Source organism: Lipotes vexillifer, unplaced genomic scaffold (assembly GCF_000442215.2).
Source record: "Lipotes vexillifer unplaced genomic scaffold, Lipotes_vexillifer_v1.1 scaffold280, whole genome shotgun sequence".
Classification (NCBI taxonomy): Eukaryota; Metazoa; Chordata; class Mammalia; order Artiodactyla; family Lipotidae; genus Lipotes; species Lipotes vexillifer.
In genome coordinates this window covers 2712095-2737820 of record NW_006773895.1, presented here as the reverse complement: position 1 = coordinate 2737820, position 25726 = coordinate 2712095, and the positions used below count along the sequence as shown (strand labels likewise).

At 33.0% G+C, this 25726-nt stretch overlaps 1 protein-coding gene and 1 pseudogene across 1 annotated transcript in view; both read right to left on the bottom strand.

Moving 5' to 3' along the window:
• ADGRL2 (adhesion G protein-coupled receptor L2) overlaps positions 1-25726 on the bottom strand; it is a 147078-nt gene that overhangs the window by 58959 nt on the left and 62393 nt on the right. The window contains exon 2 of the mRNA XM_007448569.1: positions 20634-20847. Within this exon, the coding sequence (XP_007448631.1) occupies positions 20634-20847 (214 nt within the window). The remainder of the gene's footprint in view (positions 1-20633; positions 20848-25726) is intronic.
• LOC103069335 (60S ribosomal protein L22 pseudogene) lies at positions 24948-25347 on the bottom strand (annotated as a pseudogene).

Here is a 25726-nt window from a genome sequence, read left to right as displayed (position 1 = left end):
CTGCTTGAAAATATAAATTAAGAAAATTTCATTATCTCCTGCCAGGGGCCATTATTCACCACAGTTCTAAGGAAGATTAAAAATGCAAACTCTACCAACTTGAACAAATACTCCAGCAATCAACAGAAAAGCCTAGTATATCATGACAGAAACTAAAAATTAACGTTTGCTGAAATTTGGAGTCATCCTCTACAATTAGTCCAATTCTTATTGAGAATGTCTGTTCAGTGAAGACTGCATCAATAATTTCAGTCTCTTAGTGGCATCTGTTATTTTTAAAATTTAATTATAAAATACTACCAGTAACAGGTCTGTTTCTTTCCTGAGCTACCTTCCATCTTAGTTAAAACTGCTTACTTTTTGGAGATGAAATAAATGCTTTCAAGGTACTAGGGAAACATGTAATGATATCTCTTTCCAAAATGTCAAATATAAACAGAACATTCACAGGGGTACTGTGGAAGTTTAAAATCACATCCACATGGGGAACTATATCTTCTAACTGAATAGAACATCTACAGTTGATGTTACAAACCCATTCTCTAACTAATGGACTAGAAATGATATTCATTCTTGAGCCTCAATTACCAAAAAAAATCATATGACAATGAGTAAATTTTATTCTCTTCAAGTACACAAATTTTTTAAATTTACCACAGAGGGCAAGAAAGAAAAGGAAAACAAAGAAAAAAGGTCACTGTCAACCTATACATTTTTATTAGAGGGGACTATATGCCTGGCACATAACAGGAATTCAGTAGTTGTTTTTGAATGAGTGAAATAATGATGAATGGTTAACCTGACTACTGCTGCTTGTAAATAAACACAGTTATTAGAAAATAAGTATCAGACGTCCAATTCTGCTTCAATCAGCTGTACCTGATTCTCAGAGAATTCTGTCAATTTGGAAGCAGTTTTGTATAATGAAAGCCAATAATACAACACTAAGGAGGCAGATCTATTTAAGGGGTGGAGGAAAAAGTACCCTTTAGCTTCCAAATAACTTTTTTCATGCACTAACAATTCCAAATGACCAAGGAATGAATGCAGTACTCTAGGCACTAGAACCCCTGCCTTTTTTTAGTCCAAATTTACAATAAATTTTTATACACATAGTAGATTATCTTAAAACATGAATAGTTAAGTTCCTAAGTAAATTTGCTCAAACAAAGTAACCAAATAAGCTGGAGGGATAAAAAGAAGTTATGCTCCAAGATACAAGGTTACAATCATCTTCACAGATGAAAGAAGAAACTGAGTTGAATGTTAAATCAAGCCTTTTTTAAAACTGTGTAATGAAATCCCCTTTTATCATCTAAACTTCCATTCTGCAGAGCTAAGCAAAGTGGGTCCTGCATTTTTAAAATATTTATTAATGATGATTTGTAAGCCTAACTAATTGCTAGGTAAACATAACATCAGGAAGCTAAATGATGTGCAATTAATGTGGTAAAAAAGAGGTGTTCTAAAGTAATGTTCCCATTTGTCACACAACTATGTTCTCATAATTTATTTAATAATTTGTGTATTGTAGAAGATTTCTGTTCATTATATAGTATTTAATTCTTTAGGCATGTTAGGATATTATACTCTAAGCATTATAATATTGTATTATTTAAAGTGTTTTAAAGTCCTTGAAACAAAGTTGAATTATTGAACTAAGGTTGCTACCCGAAATCTCTAGGAAAATACACTTGAGTACTGATACACGCATGAATACATAATTTGGAAAAAAATATATATATTCAGTTTATTCCATTCAGTTTCCTATATACTGGTGTTTTCAAAAATTTGAAATATAGTCCTAATTTTTTAAAAATTGCAACTGTAATTAAATCTTTACAACTGTATTTGAAAAGAGTATAGAAAAAGTCAATTTATTATTTAAATAACTATAAGCAAGAATACAAAATATCTGTCTGGACTACTGATATATAAACATAAACCTATTTGACTGAAAAAGTGTATAGTATGTAACAAATAGAAAGCCAAAAAAGAAAGTATCAGTTAACCTACAGCAAATCAACAAAAGTTTGAAATAAAATCCTGCGTAGGCTCATATGCAGAAGGTTGTTGTCATTCTAGTTTTCAGTATGTTGAAAACAGGAATAACATGAAAGTGATACCTTCCATAATCATTTTGTGTCAGGAATTAAAACCACAAAGTATGCATACTTTAATATTTATAGTTAAATTGGCATCTTAGAAACTCAAAAAAATTCTCAAAAATTCCACATTAATTACTAAAATTAGGATTTTGAAACGACAATGCTGATTTTCTAAAAACAACCTTCTATGTTTTAGAAACCTTTGAAATTCCTTGCAGTTTTTACTGGACCTTGGGGTCAGTTTAATGCAAATTAGGCTGGACTCACTCAGCCTTATTAATCCAGTACAAAATCTCTTGTTTGCAGAAATGCACATTCAACATAAATGCACTTGTTTTTATTAGCAAAATAAGAAATATTTATTTACAAAGCATGCCACTGAGACTAAATTTCATTCACAGGGTCATCATGTCTAACTACTTAATGAAAGGAACAAGATAATTCAAGTGGGGATAAAAGCTATAAAATTTTGAAATACTTTAAAAATATTGCTTCTGAGTCCAAATTTTCAAGACCTCTGCTTTTAATAATTTAAAAAATTATTATGACCTGTATCAATTAGGAGCAATTATTTTTAAAAATGTTAACCTACTACAGTTTGCACTTGCAGAAACTATCACATTTTTAACAAGGGAAATGGGATATTGCTATGGGATGCCCTAGTTAGATTAAATTAGCAAGAAACTTGTTACCAGACCATATAAAAGGCACACCATAATAAGACATGACCTTTCAGAGCCTTGGAGCCAATCTGTGATGCTTTTCCTTCCTATAACCCTTGCTAATTATTGGCAAAGTTACAGACCCTTTTGTCGTGGGTTATTTTTCTTCAAATTGTGAGGGGATTTTTGGTTTCTAAATATTTAATTAGTCTTGTTATGATATGAGAATTGTACATGCCAAGCATTTTGATTTTCATTCTCTATTCCTTCTAATTATCCTCAGATTTAGATTGGTCATCCCAAATCTTTTCCTTTTGTAATTATTTACTTCTTAAAGATCATTCTGTGAAGAAATATGTTCACCCTTATGGCTCTTCTTTTCCGCACATGGCTTTTCTGGTCCATTAATTACCCGCTTAGAAGATTAGAGTTTGAAATAATGTAAAAGAACCTGCAACAAAAAAGGAGTTTTACAGTGCAAAACTGAGTAAACTATTTTGTTGTTGCTATTTTAAATTCACCTTAAAGATAACTCCCTTGGTTTAGATGCGATTTTGACAAACAGGAAAATTATGCCATAAATATTTTTTTTCTGCCTCCCAAGATGTTTCATGGGATGTCATTTAGTCAGTATTATAAATCTCTGCCTATAAAAGAAATGCATCTCTAGTCTAATTGACAGCTAATATAATTTCCTCTTTTACAGACCTCACTTTGATTATAGCACAGCAATGAATGTTCACAGAACTTCCTATGTAATCAAAATGAAAGTATAGACAGAAAATCATAAGACTTTTGGTGATGTAGCTTTTAAAAATTTACCATCTATGCAAAAGTTAAGACAAAGTACAACTTTTTGTTAAAGTACTTATTCAATTCAGGAATTTTTTTCATTTTTTATTAAAATGACAACGTTCTATAAGTGCTTGGGTTTTTTAACCAAGAGGCAAGAAAGCACGGCTATTCTTTACCCAAAATGAATTATTTCAGTATGAAATCTTTCATGACTTTTAGTATTATTATTTCCTCATCAAACTTGTTTTTCAGTTAAGTGCACTTTTCTTATTATTACTTTTGTTTTACAGTAATTTATTTTCCTCATGCAACTTGTAAATATTTTGGCAGTAAAGTATGTGATATAGTTTATAAACAAGTATATAGGAATGCTTTATGTAAAAGGGGATGTGAAAGGACAAGTGAGCAGTATCTTAATAGTATTCATACTATGAATAGTATGAACTTAATAGTATAAATTAATGTTGGAGGAGAGGGAAATACATAGAGTTAAAGGTCGACGAAGTGAAAACTCTCATTCGGAAAACAAAATGCTATGCAATTATTCTGCAAGTCGTGAATCTTTTTTTATTAATTATCTGATATTAACTTTGTGCCTCATAAAAACCACTATCTATCTGTGTTTTCCTTATGTTGTTCTTTCTAATTTAAAAAGATGTATCTGAACTGAATTCCCACGGAAATTACTGTCAATACACTTCTTGAACGATTTCTTCTTAATTAAGAAAGAAGAAATTAATCATATTCTGCTTTGTGGCTCTCTTCTATATTTTGCATAAAATTGTTATTTAACTCACCAAGTATTTTCCTTGTTAAAATTAAGCTGTAAACTCCTTGCGTTTTTGTTTATATTCTTTTCCAAACACCCCAAAGAGTGCTAGGCACTTCATCGTAACAGGTCTCATACCATGAATGCCTTTAGTTGTTTCTAGGACCCTTGTCTTATCTCTCCAGTTAGATGTTGTTAGGCTTCTTTTAAATTCCTTGGAATGCCTAGTCCTATTTAGGGCAAGAAGTGCTCATTCAATAAATACTTCCTAAATTGGAATTCTCATTCTTCTATATTTTATTGAGGGTTTTTTAATTGAAGGAACAACTCAAAATGTCCTGTTGATACATACCACTGTTGTTTCCCTTAATAAAAACTGCAGAAATTTTGTACAGATGTTTGCCTAACTGTTCTGTAAGACAAGAGATGAGAAACAATAAAGGCAAAAGACTGGAACCACAGACTCTTGGGATACTCTTAGCAGTAGAGCAGGTGTGGAAGGCTAAAAATAATCCTTAATACCCATTATCTGAATACAAATAACCAAATCTATCAGAGAATTATAAAGAGGTGGATATTCTGTGGTTCATACACTCTGGAGTCTCACCTGACGATAAATATATGGCAAATTTCACTGGCTTACTTCTGATAAATCAGAACTAATTTTTAATCGTGACAAAATATTCATAATCTAATCCTTTTATCAAACTGACTATCACTGCAGGAGTCTCATGTGTTTGCACAATTAAAAACCCCATGTTAGCTGTATATAATAAGGTATTACATTTGATGCAAATCCTTTTCTATTGAAATAAATGCCAAGCTGACAGCAGGAAGAAGCTGATAAGAAAACAAGGCATTGCTGATGGCATTCTCGATAACTGAATACCTACTCGTAAGCATCCAGTCTACAGCGTACAACCAAAAGTGCTTTTTTAAAAAGCACAGATCAAGGGAAGTGTCCTCTGCTACATCTCAGTCACAAAGGCAAGAAATTATCTAAAATCAGATAGATAAATGATACATAAATGACACAAAGGAAGAAAGGATGGAAGGAAGGAAGGAAATGATAATTTTATATCCACCTGTGGGCCTGGCACTAGAAACAGTGATACAAGACATTATCTGCTGCTATATCCTAGTTATAGGAATACCTACAACTTTGAAAGCATTGTGATACACTAATTATACCACATCCAAACAATATCTAAGCAGAAGAAAATAAACAAATGGATATGAACTTATGTATTACTGTTCTCTGATATAAAAAGAGTGAACTCCTTGTTTTCAGAGTCAGTATGAAGGGCTTAAAACCCTAGTGTTATCTTTTATATTGACATTACAGAGTTAAAGACAATTTTTAAAATATAGTATCTTATAGAACCATTCCATAATTTTGAGAAATATAAAGAACACAATCTTTGAAAATCCTTTCCTCCGAGGTCTAAGTGCAAGAAAAGAATTCAGAATACCCCAAAGGAAGAAGAAAGTTAATGAGATGGGACATGGTAAAGAAAGTTTAAAGGAGTGAGGACAGAAGTTGAATAAATCCTTTAACAGTTACTTAGTACTCCCTCAACAAATAGTACAATTTTCCCACCTCATGCCATTGCTTATCGCTTTCCCTTCTCTAACAGTTTTTAGAAATTTACTGTGCTATCTGAGATATTTGGTATCCTAGTTATTTCTATATATATTTCATCTTCTTCACCAGATTATAATATCTTGGAGAGGTGAGTGTCTGTTTTAAGAATCTTTGAACCACGTGTATAACACTGTGCTTTATTCTAAAATGTATTAACTTCATAAACACCAGTCCATACACTTAAAAGTATATATTCTTACCAGTTGTTCACAAATATCTTTAGAGTGTTTGACACATTAGCTTGCCCACCATATAACTCAGTAATTATTTGGAGGCATAAATCAATGAATGAAAGATAAAGATGTAATTTTCAGAAGTCAAGCACAGTTCCATAACCGGGATATAAACCAAAGAAAAACTTCTCTGATTTACGTGGTTTGTGAGTTTCTAACAGTTGAAGGCAGAAGGCTTCCATTCCATGTAATACTCCTAGCTTGAATCAGCTTCAAATCAGTAACTTGTCTGAAAAGCTCAGTTCATCGTGAGCTATAAAATGTTAGACTCAAGAGCTTTAAATACCACTAACACCATGTACAGGCTTGGGAGTACAGGGCTGTGTGCTGTGAAGCAGCAATACTGCTCTTCTGGAAACTAACATGTACTCTTAAGCCACAGATATAAACAGGGTAAGCATATTAAATAATGAATGACCAGGAGAACATCTTTATCACTGCAGATTAAAGACACAATGTATATCTAATTATACTACACACATTAAAATCTATTATGGTATTTTAAGATTTTTAATGCCTTACAAAAATTAAAGCTAAAAAAATGAGATTATCCTAATTTAATAAACCGTATCTGAAGTTGCACATTTTATAGCTAATTTTAGCACTATTTTTATTTACAAAAAGTAGTCTAATACTTAAAGTAGTACACTCACACATAACATTACATATTTTATGTTAGAAATGACAGTCATTTCTTAAGTATATTTGACGTCATTATTATGAAAAAGAAACACTGTTAAGATCTTGCTACCGCTCTATCTTTGACCCTTCAACTTTTCCATTTCATCAACCTCATTAATGTCAAAATGCCCTTAGAATGCCACTTTTAAATGTCTACAGCCTGGGCAAGGCAAAATCTTTTGGGTTCAATCAGGAATGCTTTCTTTTTATATTCAACTATAAAGCAGAAAAGCATCACAAAGGTCTGCCTATTACCTTGATTAAAGAAAAAGGACCAGATGACAAAGATAAATGTTACAACGTGAAATGCCATGTTTTGGACCTGAATTGGGCATTTTTAAAATTTGCTTTAAAACCATTTTAGTTTTTGATTGACAGATTCCTATAATGTATGTAACCAATACCACTGACAGGACTTGTTTTTATAGCAGTACCTTCCTTAGGTTGGGTAACACTGGAAGCAGAATTTGAACCAGGAGCTCTGAGAGGCTTATAACGCTCTTAGAACTATCAGTGTTGCCATGAGTAAAGCGGGATTGGGTAGAGTGAGAAAGGCCCAGCAAACTCCTCAGGGAGGGAGCTCTGAGGCTGGCAGAACCCTTCAGAGATGTCTCAAAATGAAGCAAAAGATGAGAAGGCCAAGCCTTTGTACTCTGGCGTTCAATGAGGGATGCCTCTGGGCAGAAGGATTTAAGATCCCTTCAGCCCATGGCAGTTCCTGGGCAGGGACTCACTGTGAGCCCATCCGCTGGCAACTCCCTTGGCAGGGGGGGAAAAAGGGCCTCATCTGAAGGGGGAATCTGGAGGGCACACCACAACATCCACTGCAACACTGTAATGGTGTAAAGAGTTTAATGGACTGTTTTCAAAAACAGGTCTTTTAATACCACTTCTCATTTTCACGGTTTTTATTGTATTTTATCTTCTTGTACATACTGACATGTCAATACTGTTTACTAAGGGATATTCAGCGGGTTTCCTATACAGCAATGAACCTTAACAGGCAGCTTTTAATTGGCCCACATAGGAAACCACATTACTATTAATTTCACAGCTACAGCATAAAATAAAACCATTGCTTCTCAAATTCTAGAGCAATTAGACCTCTCGGCTATTTGGCTAACTCTGCTTCATGAGACCCAATGCAGTTAATTATATTTTTTGATGTTAATAGTCTCTGTCAGTCTCAAGCATAACTTCTCTTTGATGAATATTTAAATTATGTTTGAATAAAAAATAATCTTGGTTACGTTTCATATTCAGTGATCATCACAGCTTAATAAAGGTCTACTTGTCAAGGGTTGAAATAAATGGCAATGCACATATAAAGGTTCTAAATCAATGTATCAGATAATATACCTGTAATGACCATTATCTATCTCAATCCAACATACCTGTTTATATACATTTTTAAAAGGTATAGTCTCATTCACATAATAACTCACAGTTAGATTTCAAAAGTTACTTATAAACAGTCTTTTAAATTATATATACAGAATTCCATGAATGAACGATGAGAACATCTTAGGACTGCGTCATAAGATAATTTAATGTACGGAATAAAATTACCAAATTTTAAAATGTCCTAGAAAATTCAGCATTCATTCTTTCCTCCTCTTGCTGTATTGTTTTAGAAAGTTCTAAGAGTAATAATAAAAAAAAGGTTTTGACTTACTAAAAGACTTTTTGATTATAAATGTTATAGAAATTTACTGAAATCATTACTTACTAATCATTAATGATTACTATGAAATCATCACACAGTAATTTAAAAATAATATTTTTCTCCACATAAAGGTTTTAATAGGAGTGGGAGGTGAGGGTGAAGGCAACTTCCCAAACTGGGGAATTGGGAGAGTGGGAAGAAAGTATAAAAATAAAGCTCATTAGTATAATTTCTTGAAAGTTTGTTTAAAAATCATGTAGTTTAAAAACTCCCTTAGTTTAGTCTATATTATAATAGTAAGGTTTTAAACCAAGCATTTATTTAACATAAACTGTGAAAATGGGTTTTTCTATCTCAGCTCTTTTACTGAATGAATACTTTGTTATCTACTTAATTAAATAAATTAATAAATTGATTTGTTAATTTTTCACTCTTTCTTCTCTGAAACCTTAAATCTTTGGAGATTAAAGATAAAGGAGACAAAATGAGATAAAATTTAAAAGATACAAAGAAATATCCTAAAATGTACACATCAACCTAAGACTGTCTAGTGGAACACTGTGCCAATTTCAAGAAACTAACACATTATAAATAAAAATAGCAGGGGTGAATTCAAGTTTTGTAAGGTCTACAGCTTATAATACTTAGGGGTACCAATTTAAGGAAAAAAATAGAAAAAAATTACAAGTAGAATATAAGGTACCAAAGAGAATACTTATTTAGAAAAAAAAAAAAAAAGGAAACCACAACAAACAACACAAATTTTCAGAAAGCCTAAAAGTATCACAAGTAACAAAACCCAGAAAACTAAAAACCATTTTAATAATTTAATTGCCTCCCATTCCTTTACAATTCTTTCCTTAATAATTTTTTCACCATAAATCTTAGGATTGTCTCTTCACAATTTCATAGTGTCACTTTCTATAATTTTGCTTTTCCTCCTAAACAGCTGATCAAAATTTATTTTTCATTATTGATGGTTTGGATACTTTAGGCATGTACCTACAATGTCACAGGTGCTCATGTGCATTGAAGTGCTGCAGCCTGTGCTCCACAAACACAGGTATTCTGATACATTCTATTTTATATGATACTCATTAAAAGGGGAGAACAGTATGGGGCATTTACAATGGTAAGTACTACCTTTGGATATGTTCTCTGTGTACTACTGTATATAATCCACCAAGAATATACAGGAGAGAACTTCTGTTTTGACTAGTTATCTATAAGAACCCTTTAATGACTGAAAGAATTTTCCAGTCTAGCTTCTGGTTCCATATATTCCAAACATTATTTCTCCAACACTGACCACATATCTCAGGTGCCATGGGACACTTTTTTTTTTTTTTTTTTACTTGCGTTAGCCGGGCCTCTCACTGTTGTGGCCTCTCCCATTTGCGGAGCACAGGCTCCGGACGCGCAGGCTCAGCGGCCATGGCTCACGGGCCCAGCCGCTCCGCGGCATGTGGGATCTTCCCGAAACGGGGCACGAACCCGCGTCTCCTGCAACGGCAGGCGGACTCTCAAGCACTGCGCCACCAGGGAAGCCCCATGGGACACTTTTAAACTGTAATATGACATCCGGCCTTGCATATTTACGTCACAATCAGTAAGGCAGTATAATGAGTAACAGGAGTACTTCTAGAGGCCAGTTCTTCACCAGAATAGCTAACAGTAACTAAACTGTACATGAGTGTCTACAAACCTCATAAAAATACCCCCACTAAACTCAAACTGAATTTATCACCAACTGAACCTCCACTTAACAGAATCCCCAAATGCTCTTAGCTACACCTAAGCAGCCATAAATGAGAAGAATTGTAACAGAGAAGTCAGAGAATGAAATCAAAACCTTAAAAGATTGTGTTTAAATATCATAGTTCAGCAAATTTTACAAAAACATGACCCTGTGAGCCCACTGCTAGGGACCCTGAGAATGCCTTGGAAGAGGCCTGTGCAAGCAAAAGGCTCTGACATTAAAGATTCATTACTAGCTTCAGGATAAACCCACCTTTAGAAACAGTACCTTTTTCACAAATTACAGTTGAATTCATTAAAAATGACAGACCTCTAGTCTGAAAAACAGAAAATTGTCTTGAGATTGACAACTTATACCGAGTGACTCTCATTTCAGACGTTATCTTCAAGGCCATGGGGCATTCTAAAACCACGTCTTTATTGGTTGCATATGACATGCGAAGAAATATTGGGAGAACTGCAACACATATTAGCTACATGATACACTTGATTGGTTTATATGAAATAAATATTAAGATTACAGAATTGCTCACTTCTTTATATTTCTTCAAAACTAGATTTTTCCTAGAACCAACTGAGAGATGTTAGCTCTCATCCTAATTGTAGAATAGCAAACAGCACTAAAAACTGTAACTAAATTGCTATAAGACATTTAAAGAAAATAGTAAGTAAAAAGAATAAGTCTCTAAAATCTGCAAGACATAAATATTAGTAAAATGCTACCAGAAATAGAATTACTCACAATAATTTTTCTTAGGCAATATACAAAGTAGATATCCATACTGGTGTTTTCTGTTATTGCTGTTGTTTTTAATATAGTATAGGTGTGCAATCTCATTATATAATATATGGAAAAATTAATAGGGCCATAATAAATGACAGTTTAAGCTGTTTTTAAGCAATTGATATCAACTCCTTTTCTCTCTTCATTTAATAAAATTAGTCAATAGAGTATATTATGAATGATACCGACTGACAATTTCTATTCTGTTTTTGATGTGGCAAAGTCAAGCAGCTAAACTGCTAGTAAGAAAATAAAACAAGGATTTATAGTAAACCAACAATTAAAATATTTTCTCCACCAAATAACATATAGGCAATTTTTTTTTACTTAATTAGAAATCTCAGTAAAATAAAAAGGATATGAGAATGGAAAATTCTCAACTTTACTCAAAATTATATTTTGTTATTATTTATGACATAATAAAATAATAAACAGCATATTTTCAGACAGTGGAATTATTCCAAAGTTTCAATGAATACATAAATTTATTTCCTGGTAATAAAAATGCCTATATGAACTGCATAAGATAAATAATTCCAAATTCTTAGGTGAACTTACAATTCATAATTTGTTTTAATTTTTTATACTGGTAGAAAATATGCTTTATACTACAGTTCAGTAGCATTTATCTATGAGTTTTTCATAAGAGGAGAAAACAGAAGAAAAAGCCATATCCAAAGGAAAGATAGTGGCTATGTCTTGATTTGAAACTCTAAAATAAAATTTTATTTCTATTCTCTACAACTGTGACTAAACAACTATATTTATTTGTTCCAAGTATAACTCTTTTTAAAAGGATGCTTGTAAGTCATATTTATATACTGACGCTAGTAGTATGACTTCAGAAAGCAGATACACACTAAAAAGAAATCATACTTAGGTACAAAACAAAGTACTCAAATGAGTATTTGAAAATAGTCTTATGTAAACAGATTTAGCATGCTTTCATCTAGTTATTTAACATATGATTGTCCAATACATTGTAGTAATATAATGCTGAATTAGACCTGGTTTCTGTCACTTAATTGATTTGTTTAAATTTACTTTGTAAATAGAAACCCATGTTTAGTGTGTAGCAGAGAATGTTCTAAGAGAGTAAAAATCTACAAGGTATATGACAATACATGTATTACTGAAATACCACTGTCATCTATCTCATCCATAACACTCACCTCTCAAATGAGAAATCTGGCATAAGTGATAACTGAGACTATGAAAAGATTATTATAACATTAAAATTCAAATGGATATTCATATTCACTTTTACTTATTCTCCTCTCCACTTTAGTTTCAAAAATAAAAACCACTTCTAATAATAAAAACACCGGAGTTTAAATGAGATATGTCTTTACTTTTAAAAACTATATTCCCTATCTCTTATCTGACAGTAGCTGTCAAAAAATAAAATCAAATTCAAACTTTCATGGTATTATTTAAGGCTCTTAATTTCATTGAATAATCCTTAGGAAATATAGTGTCCTTAGGGAAAATGGTTCTGGCTTCCTTGACCACCAGTACACAAAGGTAAAACCCACATATTATGCACCAGTAAAACCAGCAGGTCACACTTGTACTCTCAGTGTTCATTATCCAGCAGAATTATTTTACTAATTTTCATCTTAAAAGGAGAAACAGAGGACCCTGTAAGGCAGAATCTCTGATGTGACTGTTTCTTTCTTCCACATTTGAAAAGGAGGGTCATAAGGGATATTAAGATGATTTGTCTTCTAAGCCATTTTATAATTTATTAGTCTTTCTTACACACTAAATGTGAATGTTTAATATGGTTCATGTTTATTACTGCCAATAGTCTTTCCTTTCTGTAATGAGTGCTTTGGTTTAAACGCCTATCGGTAAGTGACATGCAAAGTATGTGCTCAATTAGATATACCAACTAGAGCTTTAATTGTTATTTATTACTGTACTAAGGCTCAAGAGTTTGTGCTAGTAAGCTCCCAATCCTTGGCCAAAGAGAGGCGCTTGTAATTCCAGTTAGCTGTCTTAAAACAACTCAGCCAAGAGTGAAAGAATTAGTGCAAATCCATCACCCAACAGGAAATAACCTAAACACATTGCAGAGATGATGAGTTAGCAGCATCTGAGTTATTTATTTTTGCCCAGATGCATGTCATCTTAATGGACAAATGGTTGATAAACCTGAAACCACAGATAGATAAAAGCACTTGGGATAAACAGCATAAAGGTAAGGCTGCAGTTTCTCAGAAATGGCAGGCTTAGACCCTATGAGAATGAATAGGTACACTGAATAAATACTAGGCAAGAGAAGGGTACCCCCTGACTAGCAAGTATTGATAATAACGTAAGAATAAAATATGTCAACCCCTAAAATATTACAAAACATCAAATTAGATGATGGGACAGATTTAGCTCATTTTTCCCTCTAAAAAATGCGATTAATAAGGAACGGATGTGAATATCTTAGAAAGATGAGTTTTAAGTTTATTGATACCTATAAAGAGGTCAGGGAACAAAAAATTAACTAAGTAAAACTTCTTTTGGGCTTCCCTGGTGGCTCAGTGGTTGAGAGTCCGCCTGCCGATGCAGGGGACACGGGTTCGTGCCCTGGTCCGGGAAGATCCCACATGCCGCGGAGCGGCTAGGCCCGTGAGCTATGGCCACTGAGCTTGCGCGTCCGAAGCCTGTGCTCTGCAACGGGACAGGCCACAACCGTGAGAGGCCCACATACCACAAAAAAAAAACCAAACACCTCTTTTATATAGCTCTGACTAGGATACAAAGTTTCTTTATGAAGACTGAATCATCAATATAAAAGTCGAAAGGGTTGTATGTCAAGGAGAGTATGCCCACACAAAAATCTGTAATCGTGAAGTTTGTCAGAGAACACTGGCAGAACTGTGACTACATTTTAATGGATTTTCTTGGTTAAATTCTAAGAATCTTCCAACATGCATCAGTTGTCATATGAAGGTTTTGTGTGGATGTGTGCATGTATTTAAGTATCTCCTTTCTTTAAATATTTTACACACACTTAATATCTATTAGTATACTTGAAAATAACAGAAGTATATATACAAAACTAGATAACAGAATTTTTTAAGAATTATTAAATATTATTTAAGAATCAATTTTAATGCAACTAGGACATTAATTAATGAGGTTCCAGGTATAGAGGATTTGAGGTTTCAGCCTCTGTGGCAAATAAATAACCTTTTTAAAGGTTCACAAAGTAAAAAGAAGGATATCATGTTGCCATTCCTTCTCAAAGATATTTTAAAAATAAGTGAGGAGAATGTACATGCTGCAATGTGGATGAAGTGTTTTGACTGCAATGACAGTTGATTCTCCAAGTGAAACGAGAGAGAGCTATACTATGATGAGTTCCAAATTCCTTGGCAGTTCCAAAAATCTGTTATTCAATAACTCTCTTAAAATAGAAGCAATGGCCTATGGTTTTTCCCGCCCATAGAGAGTCCTTATGAGAGTTATGTGCCTTGCTTCGTAGCAAGAAGGGAGGTGAAGAAGCCAATGCACTCATTTTTCCAGTCTCACTCTATAACCTACTGTAATGTAAAGAACCATGGAACAGAAAAAAGTAATGCACATATGTATAAAATAACACATTTCTTCAAATCCTCAGGCACACAAGAAATTATCACCACTTGAATTGCTGTTGGGTTAACATTGTTAAATAAAATGTAATTATTATACTTGAAGATAATAAGTTGAGACACTGATAGGTTTAGAAAAGGAAAATTCAAGGATAGAGAAGTTATTGAATGGGGTATAGGATGGGAATAGATTAATCTGGTCCCTACTCTGTGCTTATGTCCATCATCCCAACCTTTGTGGACAAGATCTAGGCTCTGAAATAAGTTTTGGCTCTTACTTAGCTTAATTTAATTAAATTGTTCCCATGCTCTAGAAGCTAGATTTTTTTTTCCCCTTAAGTTAAAAAAATCTCTGAATTGTACTCCTACTTCATAAATCTAGATTATGCATTTATTCCTTGCCTGGATGACTGTGACTAGAGTGGTATCTAATTCATATGGCCTATGCAAGGCTGAATGCTATTTTCCTAACTTCTATCCTGAAACTCTCCTATCCTGAAAAATCCTAATGCGTTCTTTTATTTGAGTTAAATAGAATAAAAATCTTCAGCAGCAGTGAGAAAAAAATGAATCTCTTTTATACTTTACTGTTAGCTTATGAGACACTACCCTCCTGTTCTTGTTCTGATTTCCTTGATGGTAACTTTACCTCTGCCCCTTGAATGCAGGTGTTCTCTAGAGCTTTTCACACGCTCAAACCACATAACTTCTGTAGGTAATATCATCTGTTCACCTGTAACTACCAACTATATGTTTATGTTTGCTTCATCTGTATGTTCTTCTTTCAACACTCTTGTGAGTGCCAGATCTGTAAAAACAACTGTTTGCTGAATTATTTATTTATATTCCACCACGTTTTCCAAATAACTTAAAGGAACTTAAATCGGTAGTTTAACAACCAAAAATATACTGTATTTTATTTAATAAGTAACCTACTGTAGTTGTGCTATGAGGTTCTAGCCAGTTGGTATCCATAAGTGGGCTAAAAAAAATTGGCTAAAATCTTTGAAGGAATCAGGCTAGTTCCCTAAGTCTAGGACACTATTTTACTTTCCTTGGGCAATTTCAACACACAAAAAAAGGGCCTATCTTTGAATCAATTACACAAAATATACCTTTCCTACTGTAGGGGAAAAACTGAGGCATGTATTCTTATCATCTTCTTGAGAGCAGCACATATTACTTTTAGAACCTCTTTGCACTGACAGAGGTACACTGATGTACATCTGACAGTATGAGTTAAGACTGAAGAACTGGACCTACCTACGCCCATTAACCTACATTTAGTATTTTTTTAAAACCCAGTAAACATTTACATACTTTCTTACTTTCAGATCTCTTGGCTGGAGTGCTAATAAAAAAAGAAAAACCTAAGGACAATTACGAAGCATAATCTAAGGCACCAAACCACCTTGATGAGAACTGGCAAGTTCTTAGAGTGAATAAATGAACGAAGGGACAGTTATAAGCAATACCAGAAGAGGATCTCAGGTACAGTTTAGCACATCACTGTAACTAGATTGTACCCAATGCTACAAAGAAACAGTATTGTTAGCAAAATTCTAATTTACTGATTCATCAAATACTTCAGAGTAGTAATAAGAGGTGGTTTTTTTTCTTTGCTTTAATGAATTCAAAGTGTTGAAACTTTCATATTTAAGTTACCCCACTATAATTATCTTCAAAGAGTGCTAAAAAAATGATTTCTAATGGTGATCATTTTATAGAGTATTAAAACACATATTTTAGGAAGGAGTTTCATTTCTCACTTTTTAGGATGAGCCATTCAGTGTACTTAAAAGACAAGTAGAATCAGTTAGTAATAGAGTCTTGGTTTCATACCTTTAAGTGAGCAGGAAATAGAAAATAGAGAATAAATAACAATTATTGATACTTTTACTATCACCACAGTCAAGAATTACAAGTGTGTTTATTTACTTGACTCTCAACTGATGAAGTGATGACAGTGGCGGGGGCGGGGGGGGGCGGGGAGAAAAGCCTTGAATTATAATATAAACATATTTTATGGTATTGAAAATTCTGTGCCTATCTCCATTATTATATGTAGAAAACAGGGAGTTTCAAATTTAATAGAAATATATCTAGTGCTTTTATTTAATTTTTCCAAAGAGAAATCTCCTATATTAAAGAAAAAAAGTCTGATTTTCTACATTAACACATTTTTCTGATGATTATAAATGGAAAAATTTGCCAAATTATTAGGAGTTTGGTGAAAATAACTCTGACTTTATTTGTAAATACCGAAAGAATATCTTTAAATTAAAAAATAGGGACAAGTATTCTACACATTCAATAGTTATTCTGTAATAATTCAGCTGCAAAAATACTGCCTACCTAATTTTCTTACAGCTATTTCAAACTATGTAATAGTCAAATACGGTGGACTTCCTTTAGGGTTTATAATCTGACATACACAGAATGGAGTACTTATAAATTACCACTATGAAACTCATTTTTAAGTCATCTTAACATTGTCTTCCTTGTCAATAAAGTGTTCATGTTTAAACTGTCATTGTGTTGATTAAATAATAATAAGCCACTAGTATAATACAACAATATAAAAATGGAGTTTCTACAGGCAGTTTTGGAACTAACCCCTTATTTACCCTAACACACCGTAAATTGTTCAGAGATTTTGATAACAAGGAAATTACAGTACGCTTTCACAGAATTTAAATACCCCAAACTCTAGTTCCTTTAAAATGTATTATCAAAAATGTAGCCCTGCTTTTATAACATAATGAAACAATGAAAATAACTTGCTATTTATCTTGTACATTTCCTATACTATGTAATTACATTTATATTAACAAGTATGATAAGGCTTATGTGTTGTGCTAGATATTTAACCATGTATTTAAATGTATAATCCCACAAACAAAAGTAAGTTACCTACAAAGTACAATTCCTCAGGGCCAGCTCTTTTCAAATTCTCTTTGTACTAACTCCCACTGCCTTTTTGCCTGTCAGTCTAATAAAAACAGGTAATTGTACATAATCATTTTTCACTTCCTATTTCTCTCTGGCTTAGTTCTAGATGCTCATGTGATATCACTACCACTGAACAGTCGGATCAACATATTAAGAATGAATAAATGGTCAATTATCAGGGGTTACCTTTATTATCTGCCTGCTATAGGCAGTTCTCAATTTTGTAAATACTATGGGCAAATTGTTCTATTACAATTTTATTGGAGCACAGAATCCATTCTTCTAAAGAAGGGATATTATCCTACGTAGTTTGTTTCACAAGCCAGATTTCAAATCCTTTCAAATCCTACATAGTCCAGTGCCATTTGTGCAAATAAGATTTTACCTTAATTTTTTAATAACTACCCTTTAAAAACTAAAAATAAAAGCATTTTGATGGAAATCTTTCAAAAGTATTATATATGTCCTCTTGTTTATTAAAAATATCTTGATCAGTATCAACATTAACAAAAAAGTTACTATAATCTGCTATCAATAAAAATATGCTAATACCTATTGCTTGAAATTAGAGATTTTACAGCAATTTGTACCCACACTCTTATAGACTGGATTTTTATAAAAGTTTTCCCATTATTTCCTTCATTGCTCTTATCACCTTTAAATGATTTCACTGTGCCTACACTGATCAGACCTCAGTCTAGAAAATTTGCTGCTCTACTTTAACGTAGACTAGCATACAAGCTACAAAACTGGACAGAAGACTGTTTTCAGTGGGGGGAAAGAGGCAGGAGGAGAGGGTGTAAGCTTTGAATAGAAAGATAAAGGGTTTTCCCAGTAAACAAAAAACAAAATCAACATTGTATAACTCTGTGAAACTTGTGTTCCTTCAGAGAGTCTCTATGTTCCAAATAACTGGGATTGCTGGATATTACTTTCTATCATAATGAACACAATTTTAATACCTTACATATAAGAAAACTCTAATTAAGATGCCAAGAGTACCAAAATTTATGAAAAAAAAAGAAAGATGCCAAGAATTAGGTGCTCTGTGTTAAGGCAGAGGAAAGTCCATACCCATTGTCAGCAGTTTTTTTGTATTCTATTTACTTGTAGAAACACAACTGTCCAGTTAAGAGATATCATTCATATATTTTATAGTTTATAACACACTTTCCAACACATCATTTTTAAAACACAAAATTAACCAAAATTGGTATATTACCCAAATAACTTTCTATCTTCTTTCCTTCCTTCCTTCCTTCGCCCCCCTTCCTCCCTTCTTTCCTATTATCTATATATGAAGAAAGAGAGAGAGAATGAGCACTATATGTTTTAACTTTCTTAATCTGTTGTTTTTATTTTGTTTGTTTTTCTAAAACTGAAGATCAACAGAAGACAAGCCACAGATTGAGAGGAAATATTTGCAAAAGACATATCTGATAAAGGACTGTTATCCAAAATATATTTAAAAAAACTCTTAAAGGGAATTCCCTGGCAGTCCAGTGGTTGGGATTACACGCTTCCACTACAGGGGGCACAGGTTCGATCCCTGGTCAGGGAACTGGGATCCTACAAGCCATGCAGCGTGGCCAAAAAAATAAAAATAAAAAACTCTTAAAGCTAAACAATAAGAAAACAACCCAATTACAAAAGGGGGCAAAAGACCAGAACAGACACCTCACCAATAAAGATACACAAATGGCAAGTAAGTATATTAAGAGGTGTTCAACATGATATGTCATTGGGGAATTGTAAATTAAAACAATGAGATATCACTATACACCTATTAGACTAGCCAAAATCTAAAACACTGACAATACTAAACGCTGGTGAGGTGTGAAGCAACAGTAACTCTCATTCATTGCCAGCGGGAATGCAAAATGGTACAGTCACTTTGGAAGACAGTTTGGCAGTTTCTTACAAAACTAAACACACTCTTACCATATGATCCAACAAATCATGCTCCTTGGTATTTTCCCAAATGAACTGAAAACTTATGTTCACACAAAGATGTTCACAGCAGCTTTATTCATAATTGCCAAAATTTGGAAGCAATCAAGAAATCGTTCAGTAGGTGAATGGATAAACTGTGGTACATCCAGACTATGGAATATTATTTAACACTAAAAAGAAATGAGCTATTAAGCCATGAAAAGACATGTAGGAAACTTAAGTGCATATTACTAAGTGAAAGAAAGCAATCTGAAAAGGTTACATTCTGTAGGATTACAACTGTGTGACATTCCAGAAGAGGCAAAACTGTAAGAAAATAAAAAGATCAGTGGTTGCCAGGGGTTAGATGGAGGGAAGAATAAGTAGGTGGAACACAAAGGATTTTTAGGTCAGTGAAACTATTCTGTATGATATTACAACGGTGAATAAGTGTCATTATAAATCTGTCAAAACCCACAGAATGTACAACAAGAGTAAACCCTAATGCAAACTGAGAACTTCGGGGGATAATGATGTATCAATGTGAGTTCATCTACTATAACGAATGTACCACCATGGTGGGGGATGTCAGGATAGCAATGGTTAGGGAAGTCTTGCACGTATGGAGATGGAGTATGATAATTCTGTGTACATTCTGCTCATTTTTGCTGAAAAAATAAAGTTTACTAATTAAAAAAAATTAAGGAACAATTATTGCCAAAGACCCAGACATTTAAACATTCTTGATATTATAAAATATTTCAAAATTTTGAAGGCTTAAAAAACAAGATTACATTTCAATTACATTTATTTTATGATGTATAAAAAAACCTGTAATACATATTCCTTCTGATGTCAATCTATATAAAAATGATATAGAGACTTAAATGTTGTTGAAATATTATAAAGTAGAAATCAACATTGGTAGGTAAAACCCTAACTCACTTTAATGAACAGGCTGAGACATGCACTGTATCTATCCAGTCTGGAGTTATGATAATACTTTTACGAATTTGGATCTAGTAACTAAAATGGGATAATAACATGTGAACATTTACCTTTGAGTCATAATTTTGAAGGCATCTGGGAGGTAGCAGTCTGTATTCTCCATCTGAAATGGGTCAGCATCACAAATCTTGTCGTCTGTCCGACCATAGTTAGCGCTCTCAATCATGATGACATCACTGCCGGGACATCGTAGATCTATAGAATAACCTTCACAGGATAATTCTCTACGAACTAACCCAAATGGTAAAGCTGCTCTGCTGAAACCTTAAAAAAGAAAAAAAAAATTAACTCATTTATGAAGTATATTATTTTAATAAGGCATTTTCAAGTAATATGAGTCATGTCTATATCCAAGAGATGTCACACAAAGTATGTTTTTCAAGCCATCATTCATACATTTATTCAATAATTCTCTGGATCTTTACTATGAATCACTAATGTATTATTAAAATTTTAATATATATCTTTAGCTGGATTATTCATCTTTATAAGACAACTTTAAATTACTTTAATAAAATATTTTCTGTATAACCTAGTCACAATCAGAAACTAAGTGGCCCTTTTTGAGTAAACCCAAAGAAAAATGAAGCATTTGATCAATGGATTTATAAAGAGTGACAAGATATACAAATACAGAATGCAACAATTAATAAAGGAACGGTTTTCATTTATAAATGAAATCAAAGCTCTGCTATACAGGACACTGGCCTTACCCATTTAATGTAGACATATTAATTGTTGTTAATAGAATTATCTTAAAAATACATTTGTCTTAGCATCTCCCAAAATAACTAAGACACTATGACAGTACCATACTTATGGCACAATAACTTATTTCAATTTGTAGACTCTTTACTGAAAATTGACATAAGTGAAAGGATTCAGCAGATGGGCATTCAAAGGAGCCAGCACTGCTCCAATCCAGTCCAAAAAGCTGAAACCCCCAAAAGGGGCAAAATTTCTGAGATTCAGTTTAGTCATTTACAAAATGGAGATGAAACATCTATGATGTTATTATTTTTCCTACCTGTGTGACTCTAAAATGAGATAATCTACAGAAAAGCACTTAATAGAAAGTGCCATATGAACTTAAGTATGGTGTATTAGGCAGAATGTAGATAACCACTGTTCATGAGTGCTATAAAAAGAGATTCCAAATAGAATAAGAAATTAGAATTTTAGGTTTTAATCACGGTTTTCAACCAGGGGTCCTCTAAAGTAGTAACAGAGCATAGAACAAAGGTAAAAGCAGAGAAAGCTAAGAACAGCCAAGAACAACTATGTGTGGGAGAAGCACATCTCTGTGTGCTGCTGTGCTACCTATGGGTTACCTACCGTATCAAAAACTTCTACACTGACCCAATTTTTTATTTCAGTTCTCTAACTTGTTGCCATCTATAGCGTTTCTTTTATAAAAGACTAGCATTAATTTCTGTATTTTTTCTTATCTCTATCCTTTTAATTACTCTGCATCACGAGTTATCCCTTATATCCCTTTTTACTGGAAAAAAAAAAAAATGACATTCAGAAGTAAACTGTTCCAAGACATAAGCTTCTAAGTTGAAGAGCTAGGTTCTGTCCAGGTCAATCCAATGCTAAAACTGTTCTCTTTAACTATTGCACAATGTCTCTCACTAATACAATAAAATAAACAGTCTCCTGGATAAACATGCATCTTCTTTCTAAAATGCAAATAATCCTGCAAAAGGATTAGTTAGTGGGTTGCACCTTGGTATGATTTAGAAAATCAGCAATTCTCAAACTTGGCTGAGTTCTCAGTTCTACTGAGAAAACTAAAAATGTACTTGGGATGGAGAGAGAAGAAAAGGACACAGCTTAGAGCACAGAAATCTTCAGGGGATTGAGGCAAACGCCAACCTTGGTAGGTTTTCACTAAGAAGATTTATGGTCTTACGAGATTACAAAAAGAGAAGCGCACTATCAATGAAGAAGGAATACAGAAACGGAGCTGGGCAATATCATGAAAAGCAGTAAAGGGGCCAACCTTTCAACCTTTTCCCAAGTTCATAAATAAACTTTTACATATGTTATTGCTTTCTTCCATTTGCCGATACTGTACTGCTTATACAAATAATTCAGCTTAAACTAGTATTATATTTGTTTTAAATGAAAATATGTTTTAGGGCTTCAGAAGCAGGCACATTTCTGTGGCAAAAAGCTGTGCGAAAATTCAAACAAGTGACATCATACAAAATTTTGGAGCACTGAATATTTTAAAGCCAGAGATGATTTGCAATTATAATACCTTGTAAATCATATTATTAGAGAATATTACAAATATGAGAAAATGTTATTATAAGACTGACTTGGAGCCAAAATTCACAAGTTGTAGTATTTGTCAAAAATATAGAATTGATTCTGAAGCACTGTGGTTTTTAACTGGAGCTCCTTAATTTTTGTTGTTGATAGTTTGCAGGATTATAGTTATGGTTCTAAGTGAATTTTCCTCTGCTTTTGAAAGATATTTGAGAAGTTGCAGAAGTCTTGCTGCTTTGATAATTCAGAGAAAGGATTTTTAAAGCCTTAATATTAGTCATCCAAAAAGGTAAAGTATGGAAAAAGAAAAGGAAAAAAAACAGAAAGATCAGCACACTTTACTAATGTAGTGGATTTCCAATATAGAATTTTCTGAAGAACAGATCATGGTACTTATGCTTTCATTGCATAGAACTGAATGAGTTCTTAATGGTGAATGTTGCTTTATTTAATGCTATATTGTTATTGCCTTAAATCATGTGCTGTCTTTCCAAAATTCTTGCTCTCTCACCTGTTTCCACTGAACTTTATACTTATGCATAAAATTTAAAAATCACTTGTTATTACCACATGGTGCTGTGGATATTCATTTTTAATATATCTTTCCTGCTAGACTCTGATGATAGTTAGTTATAATTCTAATGCCTAGATTGGTACATGATACATAATTCCAATAACTGCTATCAAACCAAATTGCCAAGTTGAACAACTAGTATCTGTTTAAAACAATATAAATTACAATACGTTTTCCTCTGTAATATCTATTTCCTTTGGCAGTGAAAACAAAGAGTGAGCATTAAGAAACAGATAAATACTTAATAATCAATAAAATTGTTATATCCTCAAAAAAAGAAAAAAAATGTTTAAATTCTGTCAATTTATTATTTTCTAGGTACCACTGGGGTTCATTAGTGCTTCTCACAAAGACATGTTTATGAACCTTGCTTTATTTAAATCCTGTGTTTCCAACTGGATATGGATATATATATATATATATATGTATGTATCCATATAAAACAAATATGAAAAAAAATAAAAAGTAAATATTGTAGTAGCTAACATTTACATAGCAATTACAACGTTTAGATACTGTCCAAACTGCTTTTTATGGATCACCCTTTTTATGATCACCAGTATCATCAACAACTATCAACACAACAAAAAACAATGGAGTAGTTAACTGTAACAATACCCATTTACAGAGTATGAAACTAAGGCATTAAATAGTATGTAATTCAGGGTCTCAAAGATTACTGTGAGTTAGATTCTAATGCATGCAGGGTTCTCAGATTCCAGAGCCCATGCTTTTAGTAATGGCCATGAACAGAAAGGGATTCTGTGACTTCTCAAGCCACCACGTTGGTAATACAAACAAGATTAATTTTATAATTTTTCATATCATCTGAAATTCACCAAAAAATGTTAGTGAATTTGACAGGAAACCATTTTTTAAAGGTTCACACAACATATAGATAATGATGAAAATTGTATTTGTGAAAATGTAGCGATGTGTGCCATAAACTTATTGAGAGCAAAATCTATACTGTGCAAGTGTGGACATACAGAAAGAGTACTGAACAGTACAGATGTCTGGGTCAGCCTTGTGAACTTGGCTAAGTCATTTTATTTTTCTGGGTTTTAATTTCTTTTTTTGAAGAATTATAGTCATTTCAAAGTCCTATCAAATTTCACCAATCTATGATTCTAAACAGGCAAGCTCCTTTTAATCAGGTATACATGCTATTCTAACATTTTCAAGTGGTCAACAATTAAGACATTTGTTGCTCTATTTCTTTAAAATATAAACATATGAGAATGTTAGCATGGATGGACTATGGCACAATAATGTACATTGTATGGTACTGCCAAGAAAATTCTCAAAAGTACATGGATGCATTAGTCAGGATTCATACAAATCACAAGCAGACATCTTTCTGGATTAACTATTTTAACCAAAGACTTACTGGAAGGGAGAAAATAAACACGGGCCAATTATTAAATCAAAAGAAAAACCTACATAAACTTTTTTTTTTTGGTTCCTAAGTTTTATTCAAGAACTCATACAAAATATTACAGATAATTGAGTTTTAATCCTCATCTTTCTTCTCTGCTTCATCTTGATTAATCTAGAAGTAACGCAATTCGTAACTCTTTGCTGTTAGTAACTATGCGTAACCAGTCACATAGATTATTCTTCTTCAAATATTTTTTTGGTGATATATTTCAAATACCTTTTGGAAAAAGGCACCTCAGAAGTCACAGTAATCTTGCTTTGCTTCTTTCGACTGTTACAATACCTCCACCAAGATTCCCAGCTTTTCCATTCACTTTGATTCTCTCCTGAAAAAACTGCTCAAGATTGGCTGCTCAAGATTGGCGGCATCCATGATTCCATCTTTTACAGGATGGGTACAGTCAAGAGTAAACTTCAGGACCTGCTTCTTTTTTTTTGCCCCCCTTCGCCACAAGCTTTATCACGGGCGCCATGGTAGCAGCGGATGGCAGAAAGCATAAAATTTTAAGAAAAATGTAAATTGTTATGCTTTCTTTGGCCACTTCCCCCCTATTTTCCTGAAAACTTCAAGGGGTATGGCTTCAAACTCTTCCACCAGCAATGGGACTTCAAAGAAGTTTGGAAAGTCTTAAATAAAATTATTGCAATTAATATTAATTTTTAAAATTCAACATTTTCACTAAGTAAATCTTATGAAAAGTCAGAACAAAACTTATTCTAAAAACACTTATTTAAATCACATTAATGACTTACTATACTGAGTCACAGGAAGAAATCATCACAGGTATCAGTACCATTTCTTAATTGCACTTTCTTCCTTTGTACACAAATTCATCCTTAATGTTTAATGGC